We start from the raw sequence: 27,861 nt of genomic DNA on the forward strand, positions 1-27,861 counted from the left end.
ATCAATATTGTGAAAGTGGCAATCTTACCAAAAGCAATCTACACATTTAATGCAATCCTCATCAAAATTCCAATGGCAATCTTCACGGAAATAGAAAAAACAATCCAAAAATTCATTTGGAAGCACAAAAAAATCTCGAATATTTAAAACAATTTTTGAGCAACAAAAATAAGGGTGGTGGTATCACCATACCTGATTTTAACCTATACTATAGAGCCATAGTAACAAAAACAGCATGGTTTAGCACAAAAGCAGACATATAGATCAATGGAACACAACAGAGGACCCAGATGTAAGTTCAAGTAGCTATAGCCATCTGATATTTGACAAAAATGCCAAAAGTACTCATTGGAGTAAAGATAGCTTCTTCAGCAAATGGTGCTGGGAAAACTGGATATGTATCTGTAGAAGGATGAAAATAGATCCTTATCTCTCTCCATGTGTAAGAATTAAGTGCAAATGGATTAAAGACCTGAATTTCAGACCTGAAACTCTGAAAATGCTAGAGGAAAATGTGGGAGAAACCCTTCAACATATTGGTCTTGGCAAAGACTTTCTGAATATAACTGCAATTGCTCAGGCAATCAAACCACAGATCAATCGCTGGGACCTCATGAAATTACAAAGATTTTGCATGGCAAAAGACACTGTGAATAAAGCAAAAAGGCAACCTATAGAATGGGGAAAACTCTTTGCCAGCTATACATCTGATAAGAGGATTAACATCTAGGATATACAAAGAACTCAAAAAATTAAATAATATGATATCAAACAACCCAATTAAAAAAAATGGGCTATGGAACTAAATAGAGACTTCTCAAAAGAAGAAATATAGATAGCATATAAACATCTGAAAAAATGTTCTACATCCCTAGTAATCAGGGAAATGCAGATTAAAACTACACTGAGATTCTATCTCACTCCTGGCAGACTGGCTACCATCATGAAAACAAATGACCATAAATGCTGGCGAGGATGAGGAAAAAGAGGAACCCTTCTACAACCCTTTTATGCTCTTGGTGGGAATGTAATCTGGTCCAGCCATTGTGGAAATCAGTGTGGAGGTTCCTAAGACAGTTAAAAATACATCTACCATATGACCCAGCTATAGCACTCCTGGGCATATATCCTAAGGACTCATCTCACTACCTTAGAGATACTTGCTCAAACATGTTTATTGCTGGTCTATTCACAATATCTGGGAAATTGAACCAGCCTAGATGTCCCTCAACTAATGAATGGATAATGAAGATATGGCACATTTATATAATTTATACTCAGTAGTAAAGAAAAATGAAGTTAGGAAAATTTCAGGAAAATGGATGGATCTGGAAAGGATTATAAGTGAGGTAACCCAGGCCCAGAAAGCCAAATGTTGCATATTCTCTCTCATATGTGGATCCTAGCTACAAATGACTGGACTTCTGTGTGAGTGGGAAGAAAACTTAGTAGCAGAGGCCAGTAAGCTAGAAAGGAGATATAGAATAGAGAATAGAAGGGAAGGTCAGCATGGGTACAGTGAGACCCTCCCTTGACAAACCAAAAACAAAACAAAAAATAACTAAATAAAGTCAGTAGGTGGATATTACCAAGAAATAAAAATGAGGATAAATGCTGTGAGGGTATGAGGAAAGCAGGAGCCTTACCCATTGTTGGTGGGAATGTATTCCGATGTAGCCATTGTGGAAATCAGTGTAGAGGTTTTTTCAAAAAGCTTCCAGTAGAATGATGCAGGTATACCACTCCTGGGCATCTACCCTAAGTATTCTACACCTTACATGCATGTTCATTGTTATTCTAGTCACAATATTTAGGAAATGGAGTCAGCCTAACTGTGCATCAACTGGTGAATGTATAATAAAGATGTGGTACATATACACAATGGAGTTTTATTCAACCATAAAGAAAAAATATGAAAATTTCATAAAATGGACAGACCCGAAAAAAAATTATACTAAGGGAGGTAACCCAGGCTCAGAAAGTCAAATGCTACATGCTCTCTCATACGTAGACCCTAGCTTCAAATTTTTAAGTTTGTGAGTTGAACAGTCAGTATTAGAGGCCAGGAAGCTAGAAAGGGGCCAAGAGTGAGGGGACAGAAGGGTAAGGAGATAAGAGTGTGCAAGTAGGGGGTAGAATGGTCTAAACTCTAATGAAGTAAAGATAAGCCATAAAACATTTTTTTTTTCTTTTTTACAGAACTGAGACTAGGTGGCAGCACATACCTTTAATGCCAGCACTCAAGAGGCTGAGGCAGAAGGAATTCACAAGGCCAGCCTGGGACTGTATAGAGTCAGTTCCAGGTCAGCCTGAGCTAGAGTGAAATCCTACCTTGGAGGAATGGGGGGGGGAGGGCAATTCCAAGAGTTCTTCCTGCAAGCATAAGAGCCTGAGGAGGCCCGAGAGGGTAGCTCTAGTTTGATCACAGTAAACATTTAGGTGTGCCTCATAAGACTGCCCCGTAGAGGAGCAGAGACTGAAGAATCAGAGGAACTCATGAAAAATAAATAAATAAACAAAATGGCAAACTCTCAGAACAGTAAAGAAACCTTAGCTCAGATAGGAACAGGTGGAAGAATGATGGAGTGGGACCCCTGATGTTCCACTCTGGTCACTGTAGGTGAGTGCACCCCAAAGCAGGTGAGCTAATGGAGACACACCACTCATGTACACCTCCACACACAAACAAGAAGGCAATTTGATAAACATACCATGTCCATTTAGCAAAACAGCAGCAGTAGCTTCCCCAGTAGGTCCTATGACCTTCCTAGCCATAGGCTTTTCAGGTTTCCAGTACCAGATACAAATTCCCTCCTGTGGGATTAGCCTCAAATCCAATCAGAAAGTGGTTGGTTACTCCCATAACAGACTTGTATTGAGCCTAGCCCGTCAGTATTGTTACAGGCTCCATCACTATGTAAGGCTGTTGATGCCAATTCTCCCCTGGCAGCCTGCCTAACACCCACCAATACAATGAAGTCCAGCCAGTAGGGAGGAAACTTCCAACCCAGTTCCAACTTGATTTTTGCATGTTATGTGACAACAGCATGTGACATCTCCAGCAATAGAGTCATAGAAGAAGAGGAAGGAGGATCTCTGAGTTTGAGGCCACCCTGAGACTACGTAGTGAATTCCAGGTCAGCCTAGGCTAGAGGAAGACCCTACCTTGAAAAACAGTAAAAGAAAAAAACTGTTTCTTGGTAGGAATCAATGGTTGGTAGGGTTCAGTTGTCATTCTCACTTGGCCCTTGTTTCATGCTTCCATACAGGATCCTGTAGCTCTGAAGAGAAATAATCTTTGAAACTCACACAATGACTGCCAAGGATGTGGCAATAGGAGTTTTCACCTTGTTACAGACTACAATTGGAATTCTAGAGAATTTCTCTCTCTCTCTCTCTCTTTTTTTTTAAAGCAGATTTTGTTTTTGTTTGTGTTATTTTTTAAATTTTATTTATTTATTTATTTGAGAGCGACAGACACAGAGAGAAAGACAGATAGAGGGAGAGAGAGAGAATGGGCATGCCAGGGCTTCCAGCCTCTGCAAACGAACTCCAGACGCGTGCGCCCCCCTGTGCATCTGGCTAGCGTGGGACCTGGGGAACTGAGCCTTGAACCGAGGTCCTTAGGCTTCACAGGCAAGCGCTTAGCCACTAAGCCATCTCTCCAGCCCTCTCTTTTTTTTTTTTAACCCTTACCTCTTCCTCTATTTCACTAGGTGTAGATTAAAGTCGTCAGATTTAATTATTAAACATTTGGTTATAGCCAATTCTTTTTTTATTAATTTGTTTTTTATTGACAACGCACATGATTGTAAACAATATCCCATGGTAATTCCCTTCCTCCCTCCACTTTCCCCTTTGAAACTCCACTCTTTATCATATACCTTCCTCCTCTCAATCAGTTTCTCTTTTATTTTGATGTCATTATCTTGTCCTCTTATTATGATGGACTTGTGTAACTATTGTCAGGCACTGTGAGGTCATGGTTATCCAGACAATTTTGTGTCTGAAGGAGCACATTCTAAGGAGTTCTACCCTTCCTTTGGCTCTTACATTCTTTCTGCCACCTCTTCAACAATAGACCCTGAGCCATGGAAGGTGTGATCGAGATATTGCAGTGCTGAGCACTCCTGTCACTTCTTTCCAGCACCATGATGCCTTCCGAGTCATCCCAAGGTCAGTGCCATCTGAAAAAAGAAGGTTGTCTAACCAAAAGTGAGAGTAGCATTAATATATGGGTATGAACATTAAGAGAAGTGCTTACGGGGCAGTTTCATGAGCATAGCATATACACTTATCCAGATAGCAGCAGACATTACACCCCTAGGACTCATGCTACCCTGTTGTAGCTTTTCAGTATCAGGGATGGATTCCCTCCCATAGAGCAGGCCTCCAGTCCAATTAGAGGGCAGTTGGTTTCCACCATGACAGACATACCACTATTGCACCTGTTGGCTCATTTGGTCTGGCTGGCCAAATATAAGGCTTACAGTGTCCACTGTTAAGTATTTTCACTGGTGATTTCTCTCTCTCCCATTGAACTGCATGCAGAATGGCTTCCTCCAGGTTTCTGTTAGTTGGTCTACATGGAGGAGGTTATCAGCTCAGTTCCAGCAGGATTTCTCAGTGACCTTCCAGCCCAAGTATGTGGGGCCTTCAGCAATAGGGTCTTACCATCTATTCCTGGTGGGAAACCAGGGCCTCAGCAATGGCCTGTAATGTTTTGGGGGCACCAGGGACCTCCCTGGCCAACAATTCAGTGGAAGGTATCCCATCCCTGGCACTGAAAATTTTCTAGTAACATTCTATGGCTCCTGAGTGTCCCATTGTCCAAAAAAGTAGGTTTCCATATGGCTTATTTTTATCCTTAGATTTTGATTAGCCCTTCCTCCAACTTTCCTTTACTCAATCTCTTCCCCTGACCTTACTTAGGCCTTTTCACCCCCATTAATCTGTTCTTCTACTTACATATATACAATACCATCCTATTACACCCCCCTTCCTTTCTATTCCCATTATATCTCTTTTCTAGCTTCCTGGCCTCTGCTACTGAGTTTACTGTCTACTCACACAGAAGTCCAATAATTTGTAGCTAGGATCCACATGTGTGAGAGAACATGTGACATTTAGCTTTCTGGGTTACCTCACTTAGTATAACCCTTTCCAGATCCATCCATTTTCCTGCAGATTTCATGACCTCATTTTTCTTTACCTCTGGGTAGAATGCCATTGTGTAAATGTGCTAATATCTTCATTATCCACTCATCAGTTGAGAGACATCTAGGCTGGTTCCATTTCCCAGATATTGTAAATTGAGCAGCAATAAACATGGTTGAGCAAGTATCTCTAAGGTAATGAGATGAGTCCTTCGGATATATGCCCAGGAGTGCTATAGCTGGGTTATATGGTTGATCTAATTTTAGCTGTCTCAGGAACCTCCACACTGATTTCCACAATGGCTGGACCAGATTGCATTCCCACCAACAGTGTAGAAGTGTTCCTCTTTTTCTGCATCCTTGCCAGCATTTATGGTCATTTGTTTTTATGATGGTAGCCAATCTGACAGGAGTGAGGTGGAATCTCAACGTAGTTTTAATTTGCATTTCCCTGATGGCTTATATGTCATCTGTATTTCTGTATTTCTTTTTTTAGATATGAAAAGTGCCAAGTCTTTTTTTTTTTTAAGTATTTATTTGAGAGAAAGACAGAGACAGAGACAGAGAGAATGGGCACGCAAGGCCCTCCAGCCACTGCAAACCAACTCCAAATGCATGTGCCACCTTGTGCATCTAGCTTATATGGGTCCTGGGGAATCAAACTGAGGTCCTTTAGCTTTGTAGGCAAATGCCTTACCTGCTAAGCCATCCCTCCAGCTCTGTATTTCTTCTTTTGAGAACTCTCTATTTAGTTCTGTAGCCCATTTTTAATGGGTTGTTTGATTTCTTATTAATTAAATTTTTGAGTGCTTTGTATATCCTGCATATTAATCCTGTCAGATTTATAGCTGGCAAAGATTTTCTCCCATTCTGTAGGTTGCCTCTTTACTCTATTCACAGTGTCCTTTCTGTACAAAAGCTTTGTAATTTCATGAGGTTCCAGCAGTTAATTTATGTTTTTTTGCCTGAGCAATTAGGTTTATATTCAGAAAGTCTTTGCCAAGACCTCTTTTTCCTCTAGCCATTTCAGATTTTCAGGTCTGATATTAAGGCCTTTGATCCATTTGGACTTACTTCTTGTGCATGGAGAGAGGTAAGGATCTATTTTCATCCTTCTACAGATACATATCCAATTTTCCCAGCACCAGTTGCTGAAGAGCCTGTCTTTTCTCCAATGAGTATTTTTGGCATTTTTGTCAAAGATCAGGTAGCTATAGCTTCTCTGTTTATATCGGGGTCCTCTATTCTGTTCCATTGATCTATATATCTGTTTTTGTGCTAATACCATGCTGTTTTTGTTACTATGGCTCTATAGTATAGGTTAAAATCAGGTATGGTGATACCACCACCCTTATTTTTGTTGCTCAAAATTCTTTTAGATATTCAGGTTTTTAGTGTGTGTGTGTGCGCGCTTCCAAATGAATTTTTGGATTGTTTTTTTCTATTTCCATGAAGAATGCCATTGAAATCTTGATGGGGAATACATTAAATGTGTAGATTGCTTTTGGTAAGATTGCCATTTTCATAATATTTATTTTTTCGATCCAAGAACAAGGACTGTCTTCCACTTCTTAGTGTCTTCTGCAATTTCTTGCTTGAGTGTTTTAAAGTTTTCATTGTAGAAATCCTTCACTTTCCTAGTTAGGTTTATTCCAAGGTACTTTTTTCTGTCGATGCAATTGTGAATGGGAGTGATTCTCTGATTTCATCCTCTGTGTATTTGTTGTTAGCATATATGAAGGCTACTAATTTCTGAGTGTTTATTTTGTATCTTGCTACATGGCTATAGGTGTTTATCAGCTCTAGCAGTTTTCTGGTAGAGGCTTTAGGGTCCTTTATGTATAGCATCATGTAATCTGCAAAGAATGGTAACTTGACCTCTTCCTTTTCAATTTGTATCCATTTTATGTGTGTCCCTTGCCTTATTGCTATGGATAAAATTTCCAGCACTATATTAAATAAAAGTGGGGACAGCAGGTGTGGTGGTACACGCCTTTAATCCCAGCACTCAGGAAGCAGAGGTAGTAGGATTGCCATGAGTTTGAGGCTACCCTGAGACTCCATAGTGAATTCTAGGTCAGCCTGGGCTAGAGTGAAACCCTACCTCAAAAAAAAAAAAAAAAAAAAGTGGGGACAGTGGACACCCTTGTCTTGTTCCTGATTTTAGTGAAAAAGCTTCAAGTTTTTCTCTATTTAGTAATATGTTGGCTGTGGGCTTGTCATAAATACCCTTTATTATATTGAAATATGATCCTTCTATTCCCAGTCTCTGTAGGACTTTTATCATGAAGGGGTGTTGGATTTTGTCAAATGCTTTTTTGGTATCTAATGAGATGATCATGTGATTTTTGTCCTTCAGTCCACTTACATTTATTGATTTGCATATGTGGGATCATCCCTGCATCTCTGGGATAAAGCCTATTTGGTCAGGGTGAATGATCTCTCTGATATATTCTTGTATGCTGTTTGCCAATATTTTGTTCAGAATTTTTGCATCTCCATTCATGAGGGAAGATTTGTCTGTAATTTTCTTTTTTTGTTCTTATCTTTGCCTGATTTTGGTATCATGGTGATTCTGGCTTTATAGAAGAAGTTTTCTTTCTCTATTTTATGGAAAAGTTTAAGAAGCATTGGTGTTAGTTCTTCCATGAAGGTCTGGTAGAATTCACCAGTGAATCCATCTGGGTCTGGACTATAGTTGGGAGATTTATTTTTTATTTATTTATTTATTTATTTATTTATTTATTTATTTTATTTGAGAGCGACAGACACAGAGAGAAAGACAGATAGAGGGAGAGAGAGAGAATGGGCGTGCCAGGGCTTCCAGCCTCTGCAAACGAACTCCAGATGCATGCGCCCCCTTGTGCATCCGGCTAACGTGGAACCTGGGGAACCGAGCCTCGAACCGGGGTCTTTAGGCTTCACAGGCAAGCGCTTAACCGCTAAGCCATCTCTCCAGCCCTAGTTGGGAGATTTTTGATAAGTGCTTGGATCTCCATACTTGTTAAGGTCTATTGAAGTGGTTAATCTCATCTTGATTTAATTTAGATAGGTCATATAAATCAAGGAAATCATCCATTTCTTTCAGACTTTCAAACTTGGTGGAGTATATTTTCTTATAGCATGTCCCTATGAATTTTTGAATTTCTCTGGTATCTCTAGTGATGGTGCCTTTTTCATCTCTAATTTTATTAATTTGTGTCTCTTCTCTCTTTCTTTTAGTAAGATTTGCTAACGTTCTATCAATCTTGTTTATTCTTTCAAAGAACCAAATCTTTGTTTCATTGATTCTTTGGATTTTTTGTTTGTTTTCTATTTCATTAATTTCTGCCATAATCTTTATTATTTCTTCCCATTTACTGATTTTCAGTTTGCCTTGTTCTTCTTTTACCAAGGCTTTAAGGTGAAGCATTAGGTTGTTTTCTTGTGACCTTTCTAATTTCTTAATATATGCACTTAAAGCTATCATTTTCCCTCTTAGGACTGCCTTCATTGTGTCCCACAGATTTTGATATGTTGTATTCTCATTATCATTTGGCTCTATGAATTTTTCAGTTTCCTTCTTGATTTCTTCATTGACCCATTCATCATTTAGTAGTGTATTGTTTAGTTTCCATGATTTTGTGTAAATGCCTTAAATGCTGTCATCTCTCCATTCCCTACTATTTTTGAGGCAGGGCCTAACTCCAGCCCTGGCTCTCCTAGAATTCACTTTGTAGCCCTGGCTGGCCTAGAATTCACGACAATTCTCCTACTTCAACCTCCTGAGTGCTGTTATTATAAATGTGAGCCATTATGCCTAGCTTTTCCTTTTTTTTTCTTCTGAGGTGGTTGGGTCTCACTCTAGCCCAGGCCGACCTGGAATTCACTCTGTATTCTCAGGGTGGCCTCTAACTCACAGTGATGCTCCTACCTCTGCCTCCCAAGTGCTAGGGTTAAAGGCATGTGCCAACACACCAGGCTTCTACTATATTTTTTAATCTTTAAATTTTATTTAAATTAATGTTTAATTAATACACAAAAGCAAAAAATTCATATTGGAGTGAGTGTGATGTTTTTATCATGTATACATCCTTTTTTCTTCTTTGGTTTTGCAAGGTAGGGTCTCGCTGTAGCCCAGGCTGACCTAAAATTCACTTCGTAATCTTAGGGTGGCCTCGAACTCACTGTGATCCTCCTACCTCTGCCTCCCATGACCTGGGATTAAAGGCATGTGCTATCACACCCAGCATGATTATGCGTACATTCTATAATGCTTAAATCAAGTTAAACATATCTATCGCCTCAATTATTATACATCGTTTATCCATGGGAAAACATTCAAAATTCTTTTTTAAGAAGAAATTTTTATAGGCTGACCTGGTACTGTAGTCTTTATAGTTCCAGGCTGGCCTCTAACTCACAGTGATCCTCCTACTTTAGCCTCCTGAGTGCTTGGATTAAAGACTTGTGCCCCTCCGGGCGTGGTGGCACACGCCTTTAATCCCAGCACTCAGGAGGCAGAGGTAGGAGGATTACCATGAGTTCGAGGCCACCCTGAGACTCCAGTGAATTCCAGGTCAGCCTGGGCTAGAATGAGACCCTACCTCAAAAAAAAACAAACAAAAAACCCCCCCAAAACAAAGACTTGTGCCACCATTATTGTCATTGACTGACACCCAGCTTCTGACTCTACCTATCTCAACTTTTTTTGTATTTATTTACTTTTGGCTTTTTGGAGGTAGAGTCTCTGTAGCCTAAGCTGACCTGGAACTCACTCTGTAGGTCCAGGCTAGCTTCAAACTCAAAGTGATCCTCCTACCTCTGCCTCCTAGTACTGGGATAAAAGGCGTGCACCACCACACCTGATATTTATTTTAACACAATTCTCTATTCTCATTTTTTGTTGTTGGAAAGGATCTGTTTATTCTTAGTGTTTAACCACATTTAACCTAGAGATGACAGCTTACTTTTCTATATATTTATTTGAGATTGAGAGAGAGAAGCAGATATAGAGAGAATGGGTGTGCCAGGGCCTCTAGCCACTGCAAATGAACTCCAGATGCATGTACCACTTTGTGCATCTGGCTTACATGGGTACCGGGTAATCCAACCTGGGTCCTTAGGCTTCACAGGCAAGTGCCTTAACTGCTAAGCCATCTCTCCAGCCTAATAGGTTACTTTTATTTACTTTTAAAATATCTTAAAATAATTTAAAATATATTTTACTTATTTATTTATTTGAGAAAGAAGCAGAGAGAGAGAAAGAAAGGGCATGCCAGGGCCTCCAGCCACTTCAGGCAAACTCTAGATGCATGCACCCCTTTGTGCATCTGGTTTATGTGGGTCCTGGAGAACCAAACCGGGATCCTTTGGCTTCACAGGCAAACACCCTAATTGCTAAGCCACTTCTCCAGCCCCTTCTTTTATCTTTTAAATTCTATTTATTTATTTGAGAAAGGCAGACAGAAAGAGATTGTATGTGACAAGCCCACTAGCCACTGCAAACAAACTCCAGATGCATGTGCCATCTTGTGCATCTGGCTTACGTGGGTCCTAAGAAATCGAACATGGCTCCTTAGGCTTCACAGACATGAGCCTTAGACAATCTCTCCACTCCCACCGATAGCTTATTTTTAAACATAAATCACAATGCTCCCAGCACTCGGGAGGCAGAGGTAGGAGGACTGTTTAAGGGCACCCTGAGATGGATAGTGAATTCCAGGAGCAAGACCCTACCTTGAAAAACAAAACAAAAAATCTAGCTTGTTAGGACTATCAGGGCATACACTTTGACCTTACCAATTCTAATAAAAATAGAAGTTGAAGGTTTTTATTCTAAGGTCAGAAATAAAAACCATGTTGTGTTACTTCATTTTACCAAAGTGACCAATTTCTCTTCTAGTCTTTCCATAAATGTAGAATTTATAAGGCACGGTTTGTGTGATCCTCAGTATAGGGAGTATTGCTTAATTTTTTTCAGCTCTTATAGTTTCTAAAACTTTCAGTGATTCAATTGTCAATTTTATCATTTGTCTTAGATGCTTCTAAATTCCAATCAAAGTAGGCTGTTCATCATGCTTTGTATCATTGCCCAGTACTTCCAGCTCAACATACAAAACCACACAGAACGACTTAGGACCTCCCGGCCACTGTACTTACAATCCCCTCCCCCCAATCTGGGTGAGCTGGGGGAGAAAGGATAGTTAAATGGCTGAGGCTGAGTAGAACCACCATTGTGTGGTCCTCCTCTCTCCTGGGGATGGTCTGGACCAACTGACCCCATGCAGCGACGGCCTCAGAGCCTCTCATTTGACAGCCACCACCCACAGCTGTGCTCCAAGTGCCACTCGGCTGTGCTGGGAGCCAAGCCCCGGGCCTGCTGCGAGCCAGGCAAGTGTTCTGCCCTGAGCTACATCTCCAGCTTGGCGTCTGTTTCTTCACTGTTCTAGATAGTACCGCTAAATTGTCCAGGTAGTCTGGGGCTTTCTGTGTAGCCCACTTGGGCCTTGAACTTGTGATCCTCCTGTGTTGCTGGTGTTATGGACTTGTGCCATCATGCCCAGCTTCACGGGCTAGTCATTTTTCATTATGCACCTGCGCGATTATGGGAATAATGTCAAAGAAGCAGGGGAACATGGAGGGACAAGCTTCTCAGACTGGGGGGAGGGAGGGCTGTCTCAACCTTCAGGGCAAGGCGTAGCTCTCTGGGTGCAGACCTTATGAAGAGATGCAGAAAGGGTCCAGTACATGGCAGTCCTCAGACATTAGTAGCCAAGAGGAAGACAAAGATAAATTTGGTTCAGTTAGGGCAGGTGTTTAGTTGAAGGGTTGGCAGGAAGTTCCTAACAATGGGTAACTCCTTACAAATCCTCAAGCAAGTGTAACCTAACAAGAACGGTGGTCCCCTGGTGGGCTTTGGGTCAGTCACAGGGAGGGGCTCCTGCGGTAACTGGTAGGCACTGGAGGCAGCTGCCTTTCCCTCACGCTGCGTGCCGTTCTTACTGAGGACCTGGCTGTGTGTGTGGAATACACTGGCAAGTGGCTGGCAGCATGCTTCTCTGTTAAAAACACCCTCCCAAGCCACTGAGCTAGTTGGGGGGGGGGGGGTTGCAGAGCTAGGGTTAGGAGTCTCCCTTCCCTTGGCCTTCAGAAACCAATTTCTCCCTTTTCCAGGCAAGCTAATACAAGGAAAACAAAACAACAAAAGCTAGAAGAAGAAGAAGAAGAAGAAAAAAAACCCATATAAAAACTAAGACCTTCAATAGTTTATTTCTGGTTCAAGGCAGGACCAAATAGTTTTATTGCATTTACTATTCCTGGGTAATGCAATGACCCAGAAGTAGAAATTTCATTACAAAGTCTAAAAACCCCTTGACTGGACTGAGGGTAGAGGCTTCTCGATATGAAAATCACGAAGCACTAGAGACCTGTGTTGGTTCCCCAGGCCTCCTGTCTGCTGGCATGCTCTGCAAACCACCCGACGGCCGAAGCTCCGTGGTCCAGGCAAACCCACCTGGTTGCTGAGCCTGGCCAACACAGCCACTCTGCCAGGACACTAGACCACATTTTTGATTGCTTGAGATTTTTTTTTTTTTTTACTGCCAGTCACTCACAGTCCAGAACCTCAGGCTCTGAACCTTAAGGCCATGGATGACGATGTCCCTTGCTGATGACAGTAGCCCCAAGAACAGACACCTGGGTCCGGGTCCTCTACTCTCAGCCCAAGGGCAAGTGAGCTAACAGGTGTGTGCTGACTCATTGAGTCAGGAACAACAGCAGCACCACGGATTATCGGGAGTTACGGCTTGAACTGCGTCCCCTTGAGCCCAGGGTTGCAGGCTTTATCCCCAGTACCTTGGCATGGGGCTCTACTTGGAAACAGCCACCCCAGATGCAGGTGAGGCTCTGCTGGAGTGGGCTGGATGAGCCCCAATCCAGACTCACACCCTTACACAAAGGGACATTTGGGGAGACACAAAGACAAGAGTGCCAAGTGAAGTCGAAAGCAAAGACTAGAGGGGTTTCTACAAGGCAAATGCCAGCCATCACCAGACCCAGGAAAGAGGCCTGCACCACATTCTTCTTAGGGCCTGAGGACAGGCCAACGCCTGCCCTTAGCCTTGCAGACCCGGGAACTATGACAGAACACACGCCTTTTGTTAGAAGCCATCCCAAACTGGGTATCAGCTTTAACAGCGAAGGAGAGTGACGCCAACCCATGGGGCACACTGCCAGGAAGCTTCTGCAGCACGGCCTGGCTCACCTGGCAGAAGCGCCCTCCGGGGGCTGAAGCGCTCCACATTGCTAGACAGCATTGGGGAGGAACTAGAGAGGCTGTTAGACGGCGACAGTGCAGCTTCCATGTCACATTTGCCAAAGACTTTTGGGGTATGAAGACACATTGGGGATGGTGTGGGATCTTTTAAAATGTAAGCTTTGCTCTGGGGCTCCTGATCCTACTTAATCAGCGGGCAGGGCAAGTGAGGTCTCGTGACAGCCCCCAGCAGACCACAAGCCCTAGGGCCTCCTGAAATGCTGAGTCTGTGGGGCCCTCACTTGGACAAGGTGACCTGGGGATGAATTCAGAGGACAGGACTTGGCCCCCCGAGTCCCACCCTGCCTTCCTGCTGCCTGCCCTGGACCTTCCAGGTCTGGTGTTCCCACAGGCCAGGGCTGCAGCCTTGGTGGGGGGGAGGGGGGGTGCGGGTCTCGAAGACCCTGGCACACAGGCCCTGAGGTGGGCACTGCTTTGCCTCCCTGGGTTTTGGCACAGCAGAAACACGAGGAATGCTCAAGGGGTCACTCTCGTCTGGGGAGGAGACACGGCACCAACAGAAACCGAAGTCAAATGCTACCTGAGAGCCGAGGGCCGGCTGCGGGCTCGGGCTCGGGCCCCGGGCAGGAGCGGGGAGGGCTCAGTAGGAGTTCAGGGCCTGCTTGGAGCGGCGCTTCATGTGCACGCGCTCGTGGCGCAGGAGGTCGTAGTTCTGCTGGAAGCTCTTGACACAGTACCGACAGCGGAAGGGGCGGGACTCATCCTTCAGGTGGCTGTGGCTGCGGTGCCGCACCAGCTGGTCGTGCCTCTGGAAGCCCTTCCCGCAGTCCGCACACTGGAGGCTCAGCTTGGCCTTGCTCTTCTCCAGCAGGGCGTCGGGTCCCCCTCCCTCGGCCTCGGACGCCCCCTCCTCCCTCTTCTGCACCGGCGGCTGCGTTCTGTCCGGCTGCAGGTGTATCCGCTGGTGGGAGTGCAGGTGGGAGTTGAGGCGGAAGCTCTTCCCGCAGGTGTCACACCTGTAGGGCTTCTGGGCCTCGTGGATCTCCAGGTGCCCGTCCAGGTCCTCGCTGTCGCTGAACAGCTCCCCGCACACGGAGCACTCGTGCGGTTTCTGCTCTCTGCGGCTGCGCAGGTGCCGGATGAAGTTGACTCTCCAGCGGAAGATCTTGCCACAGTTCGGACACACGTAGGACTTCTGGGAGCCCTGACCCTTGCCCCCCACCTCGGCGGCACTCTGGCGGGTGGGGAGGCCGCGCTGCTTCTCCGCGGGGCTCAGCTCGTCCCTGCAGTACGGCCCGTGCTGGGAGTCCTCGTCCCCAGAGCTGGACAGCACGATCTCAATAGTCACTTCCTGATCCAGGACGTTCTGTAGGGGTGGTGGGTCACCTCCTGCTACAGAAAAGCAGCACGGTCAATGGCACTGCCCAGCCCACCTCCCATCACAGCTCCTGGGAACGAAACCCAGGAAGGGTTAGCTGGGCATCCAGCAACCCTCATCCTGCAATGTTCCTTGGTGGCCCAGCTGTAGTACACAGGCTGATGGTTTAAGCACTTTTCTTACCAAAACCACCCCCCCCCCCCACTGGCCACCTATTTCTCCAAGCCACGGAGACTTATTTGTCATTTGCACCCTATGCAACTTAACATATCAGATCTGACATGGGGCCCTTTCTGCTAGAAACAGAGGGGCCAGTAACAGCTGCTCAGCAGACACCTCTAGGGACCACGCCAGGCTGGTGCGCACTTTGCTCCTATATTCTACCCAGCGCTCATTTGTGCCACATGCCTTCACCACCAGTGACTTGCTGCTGGCCTGTACGCTCCCAGTGTCCAAGGCCACCAAATGTCAGTTCTACATTCACATATTCCCCTCCCATGACACTAAGCCTCTGAGGTGCCCCAGCTGCAAAAGGCGGTGTGCTGTTGTGCATTTTCTAACCTCAGCTGAAATGACCTAATGGATCCGGTGGTGAGTCCAGGGAAGGGGTGGGTGGGCAGCAGGGGAACTGCAGCCTGGAGCCTGTCACATAGGTGGCTGCTTTATCCTCATCCTATGGTGTGAGGCGATGGTTCTGGGCCTTCCTAAGCTAGTAGTAACATGGTTTTGCCTGTTATGGAGGGATGTGGCAGGTTACAGTAACTTAGGTCAGGTGGGGCAGGACAAGAGAAGCAAGGCAGAAGCTATGACAAGCAGACGGCAGGCAACAGTGGAGCTGGCGCTTGCCCACCAGTCAGAGGACAGACAGTGGAACAGGGCTGGGGGGAGGGTAACCCTAGTTACAGAACTCCTGTGTGTTAGAGAAACAGTAGTGGGCAGGGCCCATCTCTCTTGGTTTCCTAGCTTCAGGGCCTCAATCTAGCCAGAGGGTTTCTCTGAGCCTGGGCAGCCTTATCTGTGAGGTAAACACAACTATGCTGCCCGCCCCATGTTCCAAGCAGGGTGAGGCAGGTCAAGCTGCAAAGTACTTTGTAGACCTCACAGATTGGACAGAAAGGGTGCTATCAACCTCTTTAATTTTTTTTGATTTATTTGTTGAGATAGCGAGAGAGAGAGAGAGAGAGAGAGAGAGAGAGAGAGAGAGAGGGAGGGAGGGAGGGAGGGAGGGAGGGAGGGAGAGAGAGAAAGAGAGAAAGAGAGAAAGAGAGAAAGAGAGAAGGAGGAAAGAGAAAATGAGAATGGGCAGACTAGGGCCTCTAGCTATTGCAAATGAACTCCAGACACATGAACCACCACGCGCATCTAGCTTCTATGGGTCCTGGGGAGTCAAACCAGTATCCTTAGTCTTCGCAAGCAAGCACCATAACTGCTAAGCCATCTCTTCAGCCCAAGCTTTTTTATTTCCCTATTATTTTTGGTTTGTGCTTTGTTCTTTTGAAGTAGTGTCTTGCTCTAGCTCAGGCTGACCTGCATTAGTCTCAGGATGGCCTCGAACTCAGTGATCCCAAAGTTTTATTTTTTTGTGTAATATTTTTATTTTCAAGGACACACACACACACACACACACACAGAGAGAGAGAGAGAGAGAGAGAGAGAGAGAGAGACATAGATACAGAAGGTAGAAAGAAAGAATAGCACATCAGGACCTCATACCACTGCAAAGAAACTCCATACACATGTGCCACTTTGTGCAACTGGCTTTATGTGGATACCAGGACCCAGGCCATCAGGCTTTGCAAGCAAGCACCTTTAACCACTGAACCATCTCTCCAGTCCACTGGAAGATTCTATTAGCTGTTAATGACAAACTATATGATCAGCAATGTTTTTCTGTTAACTAGTACAAGGCTTTGGCAGAAGAAAATTGTGCTACAGTGAGTACTTATAGGAGCTCTATTCTCACAGCTGTTGGCACCAGGAAATAGGGGTATAGCTGTAAGAAATCCTAAGAAGTGTAGAGATCACTTGGAAGCAGGTGATGAGCAGAGTGGGAGCACTGTGAGGCGCGTGGTATAGAACGCTATGAGGAGACGGCCGGGAGCAGCATGGGCAGTCAACGTGCTTCTGGGGGCTGGGAAACGGCTCAGTGGTAAGAGCACAAGCTTGAGGACCTGAGATCAACCCTCGACACCCACAGTAATGGCCAGGCATAGCTGCTCACACCCATAAGCCCGGTGCTAAGACAGACAGACACAGACTGGTGGATCTCACTAGTCAGCCAGTCTTAATGAAAAGCAGCAAGGTACGGGTTCAGTGAGAGACTGTGTCAGGGAAATCAGACAAAAGAGCAATTCAGGACATGTGACCTCCTCAGGCCTCCACGTGTGTGTCTACACACAAACACCTGCATACACACATGAGTATGCCCACACCCCTGATAATCATGGAAATAGTAATAATAAAAGTGGGGACACTAAGAGGATGCAAATAAATCATATGAAAACCTCCAATTTTGGGCAATGGAACACTCAGGAGCCATAGGTTATTGTTAAAAAATTATCAGTGCTAGTGAGTTGTTGGCCAGGGAGGTCCCTGATGCCCCCAAAACATTACAGGCCATTGCTGAGGCCCTTGGTTTCCTACCAGCAATCAATGGTAAGACCCTATTGCTAAAGACTCCACATACTTGGGCTGCCAGACCACTGAAAAATCCTGCTAGAACTGAGCTGATAACCTCCTCCATGTAGACCAGCTGACAGAAAGCTGGAAGAAGCCATTCTACATGCAGTTCAATGGGAGAGAGAGATACCACCAGTGAAGATACTCAACAGTGGACACTGCAAGCCTTATAATTGGCCAGCCAGGCCAAATGAGCCAACAGGTGCAATAGTGGCACATCTATCATGGTGGAAACCAACTACCCTCCAATTGGACTGGAGGCCAGCTCCATGGGGGGAATACATCCCTGATACTGATAACTTAAAACAGGGGTAGTCATGAGCCCTAGGGGTATAACATCTGCTGATGTCTGGATAAGTGTAAACTGCCCAGTATGCATTTCTCTTAATATTTATACCCTTATATTAATGCTACTCTCACTTTGAGTAGAGAATCTTCTCAGATGGCAGTGACCTTGGGATGACTCAGAAGGTATCATAGTACTGGAAAGAAGTGACTGGAGTACTGAATAACATCTCAATCACACCTTCCAAGGCTCAGGGTCTAATGCGGAAGAGGTGGCAGAAAGAATGTAAGAGCCAAAGGAAGGGTAGGACTCCTTACAACATGCTCCTCCAGACACAAAATGGCCTGGGTATCCATGACCTCACAGTGCCTGACACTACCTACACAAGACCATCGTAAGAGGAGGAAATGATCATGACTGATTGAGATGGAGAATGGAATTTCAAAGGGGAAAGTAGGGGGAGGAGGGAGGGTATTACTGTAGGATATTTTTTATAATCATGGAAAATGTTAATATAAATTGAGAGAGAAAAAAAAGAATCATAGCACTACCTTAAAAAGAAAAAAAAAGTGGGGACAGAGTGGGTAGGAGCACTTTCTCTACAAAAAAAGGGAATGAACTAGGGTAGTGGCTCATTGGTACAACATGTGCCAAACATGCCTAAGGCCCTGAGTTCCATCCCGAGCACAGGAAAGGGTGGGGTCACCCATGTGCAAGGACACAGAGGAAATGGATTCAGACCCTAGTTTCTCCTTTTGTGTGTGTGCCACTAGGGATGGAGTTTGGGGCCTTATGCACCCTAAGCACACGCTTTACCACTAGCTACACATCAAGCTGAACTCTGGCCCAGCGTTTTGTCTCTGTGAACCTGCAGAGAATGCAAACCACAGGAGCTGGGATGTAGCTTGGGGGTAAAATGCTCATCTAGCGTACACAAGGCCCTTGGCTTACATCTGTGGCACTATCTAATAAACAAATGAACTTAAAAAAAAAACCATGACTTAATAATGTGGAATGAACAAATAAATACATAAGTCAGGGTCCTGACAAACTGAGTTTAGATTTTGCAGCTGTACCCACAGCCTGTGAGCACTGGACCTGGACTAGTGACCTCTGCTCTTGATGTCCTATATCCTGAGAGGTTCTCCTCTCAGGACATGTAATGAGGACATCCTGGCACGGCACTTAACACGGAGGGTGATGGTTGCAGCATGGTCCTTCCCCTCCAAGACTGAGCATAAGTTTTAATCTCCCATGCAAGGTATGTAGAGGTGGGACCAGCAGGAAGTTTAAGGAGGTGATGAGCACGCCACTGTTCATGTGAATGATGGAGGCATGGGTTTTCTGGAGAAGAGCTTACAACAGAAGCCCGTTTGGCTAAGCATCTCACCGCACGGTGGCCTGCACTGCCTTGGGACTCTGCTGGCAAGAAGGTGGTCAGTCATGTGTGAGTCCTCAACCTTGGACCACAACCATAAGCCAGAATAAGCCTCTTTTGTTTTTAATTTCATAACTTATCCCGGCTATGATACTGTAGTAAGCAACAGAAAGCAGATGAAGAGAGCTAACACACCCGAGGAAAGACCACTGGAGAGAATGAAGACCCAGGAGTATCATGCAGGCAACTGACAGCAAGAGTGCGTGAGTAAGGACCGCTCTCCCCCCATGGCGGCAGGTACGGTGCCGTTCTCATCTGACACGCTAAGGGCGGCTGGACAAGGAGGGGAGCAGACTCCTTGCCAGCTGTCAGGGGCTCAGGATGGCAGGAAAGCCACTTGGAAGGACAGCTGGTAGAGCCCTTTTCAGACTGCGGCCCCAAGCTTCTTGTCATCTGAAAGCAGAGCCCAAATCAGTCAGTACGGCGAAGGGCAAACAGAACTGCAAGGTGTTGACAGGCACCCATCCACCTTCGCAGTCCACACATGGGGCAAGAGCCACAGTGGCTGGGAAGAACCAAGGGAAGGTTCCAAGTGCAGCAGAAGTGAGACCCCCCCACCCCAAGCACCCCCACACAGAGGCAAGCTCTTCAGGAGCACCACGGACGGAGAGGAGTCTTACTCTTCCCTTCTGTCTACACACAAGGGACCTAGCACAAATGGCTCCATGTCCCGCATGGAGTTGTGATGAAAAAGTCATCCTGCCTTCAAAAGCATCACTGGTAAAAGAGAACGTGTAATCTTCACTGCGGGAGGAAGCCACTGTGACACAGGAGGCTGAAGTAAGGATTGGTTGAGCAGAGTCAGGGTGTGGCGTGTATATAAACAGCGGAAGCCTGGAGCTATCAAAGACATGGCTTTTTACACTTTGCCTCTGGTGGAGGCAACTTTTACTATGAGGACTCCAGGCTCCACACAGGGAGGGCAGCAATCCAGCTATGCATTCTAGAATCTGATCTTTAATGACAGTGTCTTGGGATTGTGGCTATCATTCATGATCGGGAAAGAATGTATTCACAGGCTGGAGAGATGGCTTAGTGGTTAAGGTGCATGTGTCTGGAGTTCATTTGCAGTGGCTGGAGGCCCTGGTGCACCCATTCACTGTCTATCTCTCTCCCCCTCTCTCTGCCTCTGATAATAAATAAATAAATAAATAAAAATCTTAAAAAAAAAAAAAAAAAGGATGTACTCACTATCCACCCGCAATATAGATCAGCATCTTGACTCACCCCACCCAGGAAAGGCAAGGAGGGGGACAGTGTGGGCTGGGGAGCCAGCAGAGCAGAATCGGGGCAAGAGGCTTGCCAACCCCACAGCAGCCCTGTTGGACAATTTAATTCCCAATGCCCACCAACATGTATATCCACCCACACCAGGTGCCCCCCTCCACAGTTCACACAACACCCGCGTGCTCCTCACCTGGGCAGGGGCTTTGAGAGAGCGCCACTTGCTGGCAAGCCTGGAGCTCAGGCACCTGCAGCTCTTCCCACTTCCTTCTTTCTTCCACCTGCAATGGCTGGAGACTGGGAAAGTCTTTCCAAAGGAAAAAAACGGAGAAAGTGATTGGTCTTGCGCTGGCACCACTCCCACAAAGGGGCCTGGCATGTAACAGTCACTCTGTCTGCTGAGCGAAAGAATCTGAAGGCAAATGGGCAGGTGCCCTGGACCTGGGTCTGAAGGTGGACAGAACCAGTACAGCGCCTGGCTCATCCCTTTACCTCTGTGACCCTGAGGTCACTGTCAACTTCTGTGGCGGCTTCTGTGCAGACCCACTGACAGTAGACCTTCCACAAACATGGACTAGAGGAAGTTATGGGCAGAAACAGGAGGGCCAGTTATGGCATGGCAGAGGCCCCAAAACCTGGTCTGCCCAGTGACAAGGACTCGGAGGGGATGGAAGTCAAGGGATGCTGCTGACTCTGCACAAAGGCACTTTCCCTGCAGGGACAGACACGTCACAGCACCCTGACACAAGAGGTCGTAACACAAATTCCAGGCCCACAGAACATCAGGGCGGGTGGACAGTACTACTGAGGCCCAGCCCTGCCCATGCCTTGGGGTCTGGTGCACTCCTGTGTGGTGGGAGGGTGGGAGGGAGAGCAGACAGCTGAATGTCCAGATGTGCTGTGCTTTGTGCCCAGTTCCCCACTGGGCTTGCCATAAACACGGCCTCATTCCTGGAGAGGCCGCTGGATTGTCACCACAAATCAGGGGCTGCTTGTGGGCAAGGGAATAGTTCCGATTCTCTTCTAGTCCCTAGTAGATAGAGGGAAAACAATCCCCATAAACTCAGACTCCCTTGTCGGGAAGAAGCCATTGGGAAGGAAAGCGATGTAATGCTGAGGCCAAGTGGGGAGATGTGGACGGGAGACAGGTATGCTCTGGCTGGTGACAGCCTTCCACACACAAGTCCACCCCCTGGTGGACCATCACTCACTCACCCAAGCAGGAGACCTGAGGCACTTCTTTGCCTTGAAGGTCCTGCAGCTCTGGAACCCGTGGCCCATTCTCCTCTCCTGGGGAGAGGTCCTGCTGGGCTGCTGGATCGTCTGTTCAGACAAAGGGAGGACACACCTTGATCAGCGACAGGGCAGACCCAGTGCAAACCCCAAGGACAGGTGACAGGACAGCCTACGGGCTATGCAGAGCACCACTGGGGCTACAGAGGCAGGCAAGGTAAGAGCAAACAGGAGAGAGGATCCAGAGAGCTTGGGAATCTCGCCAAGGCCTGGTAAGTAAGACAGGGAGATGATGGGCAAGAAGGAAGGATCAAAGACAGATACACTGAAATCACCTATTTGGTTTGTGGGACAAGAGCAGATGAGCCAGAGGAAGTCACCTACAAGCTGCCTGTGGCCTCCTCTCAAAGTCAGAGGGCATGCAGAGACCAGCTTCTACCCCTAACCCTTGCAGTCACTGGGGCCGGGGGGAGGTCGGGGCAGGACTTACTTGGAGGCATGGAGACGCCACAGTCTTCCCCAATGATGAACTCTCCGTAGAAGCCCGTCTGGGCTGGGTCCAGAAGAGACCAGTCCTCTTCAGAGAAGCACAAGATCATGTCCTTAAATGGAGAAACTCGGTTCTGAAACCACAGAACAGGGTTCTGTCAGTCCAGGGAGGAATCAGGGTCCTGGACCATCCAAGCTCTGATGACAGAACACCATCAGCCAGTGGCTTGTCCACACCAGATCCACTTCACAGTTCCAGAGGCTGGGAATCCAAGACCAAGGCAGAGTACAGCGGGTCTTTGTTTCAAAGACATACAGCCCTCAGGTATAAGAAAGGGCAAGGAAGCTTTCTGTGGTCCAGAGAGTGTGCTACCTGGCAGTAGTATAATGTTTCCACCATGCCTACCACCTCGAGTCCTCTAGGTTAAACATGGGCAATCTCAGGGAGACCTTAGCCATTCCTTGTTGACGTATGCAATCACAGCAAGAAGGCCTGCCCATCCTTTCCCTGGGGTCTGAGACTCTCACGGTTTGCCAAGAACATATTAAAGCTGTTGAACAGAAGACACTCTTCACTAAGCCTTTGTACAGCAGCAAGGAGGGACCATCCACCTGGAAGCCCAGCTAGGGGTTTCGTGTGCTGGAAAACGCATCTCTGGAGACATTCATGACCCTGTGGTGGGGGCTCCTTCCATGTGCCCCCTGAGGACCTGTGTAGCCAAACCCAAGGGAACAGATTCCACATTTCCCTCCTGAAGACGCCTCATGGGGACAGTCCAGCACTGGCCTTGGGCTTCTCTGTCCACAGAAAACTACATGCTGGCCTAAGGCTGACTACTTCTGTCCGAGGGAGTTGACCCAGGCTGGAAGAGACTTTAACTGGGTCTTCCTGGGCAACCTTTGCTTATTCAAGTTACTATGCTAATCTTGTTCTTAGAAGGACTGTTCATATTGAATGTGCTACACAAGGCCAGTGTCCTTCTGTTTTATGCTATTGAAAGCCATTAAAAATAACAAAAATAGGGCTGGAGAGATGGCTTAGCAGTTAAGGTACCTACCTGCAAAGCCTCAGAATCCAGGTTCAATTCCCCAGAACCTATGTAAGCCAGATGCACAAGGTGGCACATGAGTCTGGAGTACATTTGCAGTGGCTGGAGGCCCTGGCACACCCACTCTCTCTCTATCTGGCAAATAGATAGATGACAGATAGAACAAAAATAGGGCTGGAAAGATGGCTCAGTGGTTAGGATGCTTGCATGTACAGGTCGATTCCCTGGGGCCGACATAAAGCCAGATGCATAAGGTGGCACATATGTCTGGAGTTTGTTGCTAGAGACCCTGGCACGTCCATTCTGTTTCACTCTATATATCTGCCTCTCATTCTCTCAAATAAATAAATAAGGACATTTTCATATACAGTTATGACACACTTGTCCACTTTACACATTCATGGAGAGCTCAGTCCTCAGAGACTCATCATCTCTACGAACTGTTGAAAACAAATGGAATTCTGCCTCGTATCATTATCTGACTTGGGAAACAGATGGTGGGCTAGTGCCTCACACTTCTTTTTGTGTGTGTGGTTTACCTAGAATTCACTCTGGAGTCTCAGGGTGGCCTTGAAATCCCGGTGATCCTCCTACCTCTGCCTCCCCAGTGCCGGGACTAACGGTGTGCACCCAGCTTCCCTCAAACCTTTCTTAAACTCAATTCCTTTCGGGTAAGGACTCTGGCCAAAATCTTCTAAGTATCTACCAAAAACAGGACACTGGCTCCGCCTGCTTCTTTGCAAACACCTTTTGCCCCACAGTGGGATGTTGCATCTCAAGTGCACATAGTCACAAGCTTTTTTGTCACCTCGAGTGGCTTAAGAAGACAATGCCATGAGCCAGGTGTGGTGGCGCACGCTTTTAATCCCAGCACTCGGGAGGCAAAGGTAGGAGGATCGCAGTGAGTTCCAGGCCACCCTGAGAATACATAGTGAATTCCAAGTCAGCCGGGGCTAAAGTAAGACCATACCTTAAAAAAAAAAAAAAAAAAAAAGACAATGCCTTTTTCACCACAGCACAGCTCACAAGCTAGAGCAAGGGAGCGTATGTGTGATGATTAAGCATCCTGCATGCAGGGGAGATGGCTCAGCAGAGAGCTCTTGCTGAACAAGCCCGGCCACCGAGTCTGGATCCTCAGAACCCACATGAAGTCAGTCAGGAGCATCTTGACACTTGCAGGTCAGCTGGATCGACATTCCCAGCATCAAGATGAGAAAGCCTGTCTCAAACAAGGTAGCCGCCACCCTGAGGCTGTCCTCTGACCTCTACACTAACTAACACACACACATTTTGTTGTATAAGTACATAATATAAATGCCTCATGGAAAATGTCAGAGACAAGAATCACCTAGCTCTTCCAAACCTCTTGATTCTACTTAGAGGCCTTGTTTAGCTGATTACCAGTAAAACTTTGTTCACTGTTTACAAAAAACAGTACAAGAGGTGACGGAAAGAATGTAAGAGCCAAAGGGCGGGCAGAACTCCTTACAATGCACTCCTCCAGACACAAAATGCCCTGGATATCCATGACCTCACAGTGCCTGACACTACCTACATAAGACCATCATAATAGGAGGCAATGATGATGACATAAAAATAAAAGAGAGACTGATGGAGGGGGAAGGGGTATGATGGAGAGTGGAGATACAAAGGGGAAAGTGGGAGGAGGGAGGGAGTTACCATGAGTTATTGTCTTGTCTATAATTATGGAAGTTGACAATAAAAAAATAAAGTAAAGCTGGGCGTGGTGGTGCAAACCTTTAATCCCAGTACTTGGGAGGCAGAGGTAGGTGGATGGCCAGGAGTTCGAGGCCACCCTGAGACTACATGGTGAATTCTAGGTCAGCCTGAGCTAGAGTGAGACTCTACCTTGCAAAACCAAGCAAAAATAAAATAAAATAATTAATAAAATAAATAAAAAATTTAAAAACCTACAGGTTGGCTTTAATTCTATGTTGTATGTCTTTGATTGTTATAATCTACACATGCTATGTGACAGGAAGAGGAGAGGAGAGAGAGAGGAGAGAATATGAACGAGTATGGCAGGGCCTCTTGCTGCTGCAGATGAACTCTAGATCCAGGTGCCACTTTGTACATCTGGCTCATTGTGTTAAATGCAGAACTGAATTGAGGTAGGCAGGTTTTGCAAGTAAGTGTCTTTAGCTACTGGGCCATCTCCCAAGCCCCTCAAAACAAGTCACTTTGACTGGATAGGTCCTCTCTACAGCCCTCTGGTAGTAACTGAGCTAAGAGACTTCTCACTTGTGCTTGGCTTCCCAGGAAGGAGCCGTCCTAGCGACACAAGATGAATGCCTGAGCTCGGCTCCACAGAACCCACACGAAGCCAGAGGCTGTAGCATGTCTGTAATCCCGGCATGCCCCTGGCAAGAAGGGAGGTGGACACAGAATCTCCTGGAACCTCATAGGCCAGGCAGCGCAGCAAATGAAGCAAATGTCGCAGTCCACCATGGTGCAGAAGGCATGGTGGCAGAGTTTGAGGCAGCTGGAGTCCACGGTGAGGAGGCAGAGAACAATGAACTCCGGCTGGTGCTCAGGGAGTTCTCTCTTCATGCATGATCCTGGCCCTGCGATGGTGCTGCCCACACACAGCGAAGGTGCGTTTTCCCACCTCAATTAACCTCATCTAGAAAATCTGAGATGTTTTCATGGCAATTTTACATCCTCTCAAGTTGACACCTCAGTTTAACCACTGCATGGTCAAAGCCTGCGTGTTAGAGGCCTGGTGTCCAGCTCGCAGTGCAGCATGAAGAGGCGAGGCCTTTGGTGGTGCTGCGGAAGAAGACTGCGACTCCGTTCCTCTCCTTCCTGTGTTTGTGGTCTCGGCCACGAGCTGGGTGGCTGGGCTGAGGCTGGTGACAAGGGCCCACCTCAGCAGTCAATCCCAACTTCAGCTCTAAGGACCTGGGTGGGGAAACTGTCAGGCCACCTCACCAGGCATTAAGAAGCAGCACGCCCCTTTCCTGCAGTGTCAAAATACAAAGCAAAGGCGGCTAAACTGACCCACAGCCACATAAGGTAAGAGCGCCAAGGTTTCAAGAAGAAAAAAACAAAAATCACTCACTGTATGAAGAACCAGAAAGAGAGCTCAAACTGAATGAAGAAAGAAACAGGTGCCAACAGGGAGACGAGGCTGTTAGAACAAGGAACAAAGGAAAAAGCTGTTAATAAAGTGCTTCAGAACACACTTAGAACAAATGAAAAGCTACAAAGACTGCGGAGGAACAGCAAGTCTCTACCTGAAAATAAGACACAGAACAACTACAAGGCAAGGCAAGCCTCCAGCACCAGTCCTGGAACGAAAAGCTTGGTGGAGGGACAGACTCAGAAGCGGAAGGCAGGGGACAGAAGACAGACTCCGACAGTTTGAGGACAGACAACAGGATTGTCCAATCTGAACAGAGAATAAAAACTCAAATAAGAGCGGAATCTCAGCTCCCATGAAACAGTAACAAAAGACCTAAAAATCCATACCACTGACATCCTAGAAAAATAAACAGTGGTGTCAAGATGGTAATTGAAGAAAAATACGTCTCAAGAAGGTCACATTTGGAAAGAGAGCAACAGAGCAGAAGCTGAATAAACTGTTAACTGGTTAAAGAAGTTCCACTACGGCCGGCACGATTACCTCCTAAACAAAGAGCAGATGATGAGAAAGACTTAAAAGCCACCACCGTGTGACAACACCTTCCCTCAGGTGTTTGACTGGCAGACTTCACACCAGAAACTACGGAGGCCAAAAGGAAATAGCAGAATATTTTTCAAGTGCTAAAAGAAAATGATCAATTACAAATACTATCACCAATGAACACATGCCCTAGGAATGAGAGGAATTAAGACATTGTCAGATAATTAAGATTAGGTTTGTCACCAGCAGCCTCACCCTGAAAAAACAGCTGCAGAAACTGTCTAGATAGGAGACAATAAAACATGACAGAAAATGTGCACCAACATATGAAAAAACACAATGTGTTTCCTTCTGAGTTTTCTAAATAATGTGCATGTTTTTTTCTCTTTTGGTCAAAAACCACTGTTGGGGAGATTATAGACCCTAATGGCAAAGCTACTAGTGCTGTTTTGCTAAATGTCTATCTAGCAAAATACTAAGGTGACCAAACCACCTTGGACATGTTTATATTTATGGCCATATATCAGTGCTGTTCTCAGTCTTGGTCAGAGACGCTTCTTACTGCAGAGTCATAACTGGTCAAGGTGCTGAAAAAGATGGGACAGCTCCATAACCTCCTCCAAAGCTCAGGGAACATAGCCGACGAGGGGATGGATGTGACTAAGAGCTGGAGAAAGGGGAAGAGGGCCGGGGATGCTGTCTTCTGTATATGACATGGTTTCTGTGCTCATAAGCTCACAGCAGCTGTGGCTGCCTGCGCAGACCTGAGCGAGACTTAACACTCCACCCTGGGTGGAGGAGGCGCTCATGAAGTCCCCCCCAACAAGGACTCGCTTGCAGTTAATGGCTACTGGGGGAAGAGGGACATTTTCTTCCAGTGTGTAGCCACTGGCAAGTTGCCTATGCTCCTGTAAATAACCCCTCACTAATTAAAGAAACCACAACACTAAGATTTAAAACAAAACCCAATATGAAAGTAGATGAGGGACGAGTTGGGAGGAGATGGGGAATTAGTAGGAGTGGGAG

The 27,861-nt window shown here is 46.2% G+C and overlaps 1 protein-coding gene across 5 annotated transcripts in view; it reads right to left on the bottom strand.

Annotated features, from left to right (window-relative positions):
* Window positions 1-12,381: 12,381 nt before the first annotated feature.
* Window positions 12,382-27,861, bottom strand: part of Znf496 (zinc finger protein 496) — a 30,279-nt gene continuing 14,799 nt past the window's right edge. For 4 of the 5 annotated variants that reach the window (XM_045152946.1, XM_045152943.1, XM_045152947.1 and 1 more), the window contains exons 7-10: window positions 22,142-22,274; window positions 21,634-21,741; window positions 20,612-20,725; window positions 12,382-14,805 (exon numbers count right to left, since the gene is read on the bottom strand). In XM_045152946.1, coding sequence (XP_045008881.1) covers window positions 14,054-14,805; window positions 20,612-20,725; window positions 21,634-21,741; window positions 22,142-22,274 — 1,107 coding nt within the window. In that variant the 3' untranslated portion in view covers window positions 12,382-14,053. The remainder of the gene's footprint in view (window positions 14,806-20,611; window positions 20,726-21,633; window positions 21,742-22,141; window positions 22,275-27,861) is intronic. The other variant, XM_045152945.1, reaches the window with a different exon arrangement.

Source organism: Jaculus jaculus, chromosome 6 (assembly GCF_020740685.1).
Source record: "Jaculus jaculus isolate mJacJac1 chromosome 6, mJacJac1.mat.Y.cur, whole genome shotgun sequence".
Classification (NCBI taxonomy): Eukaryota; Metazoa; Chordata; class Mammalia; order Rodentia; family Dipodidae; genus Jaculus; species Jaculus jaculus.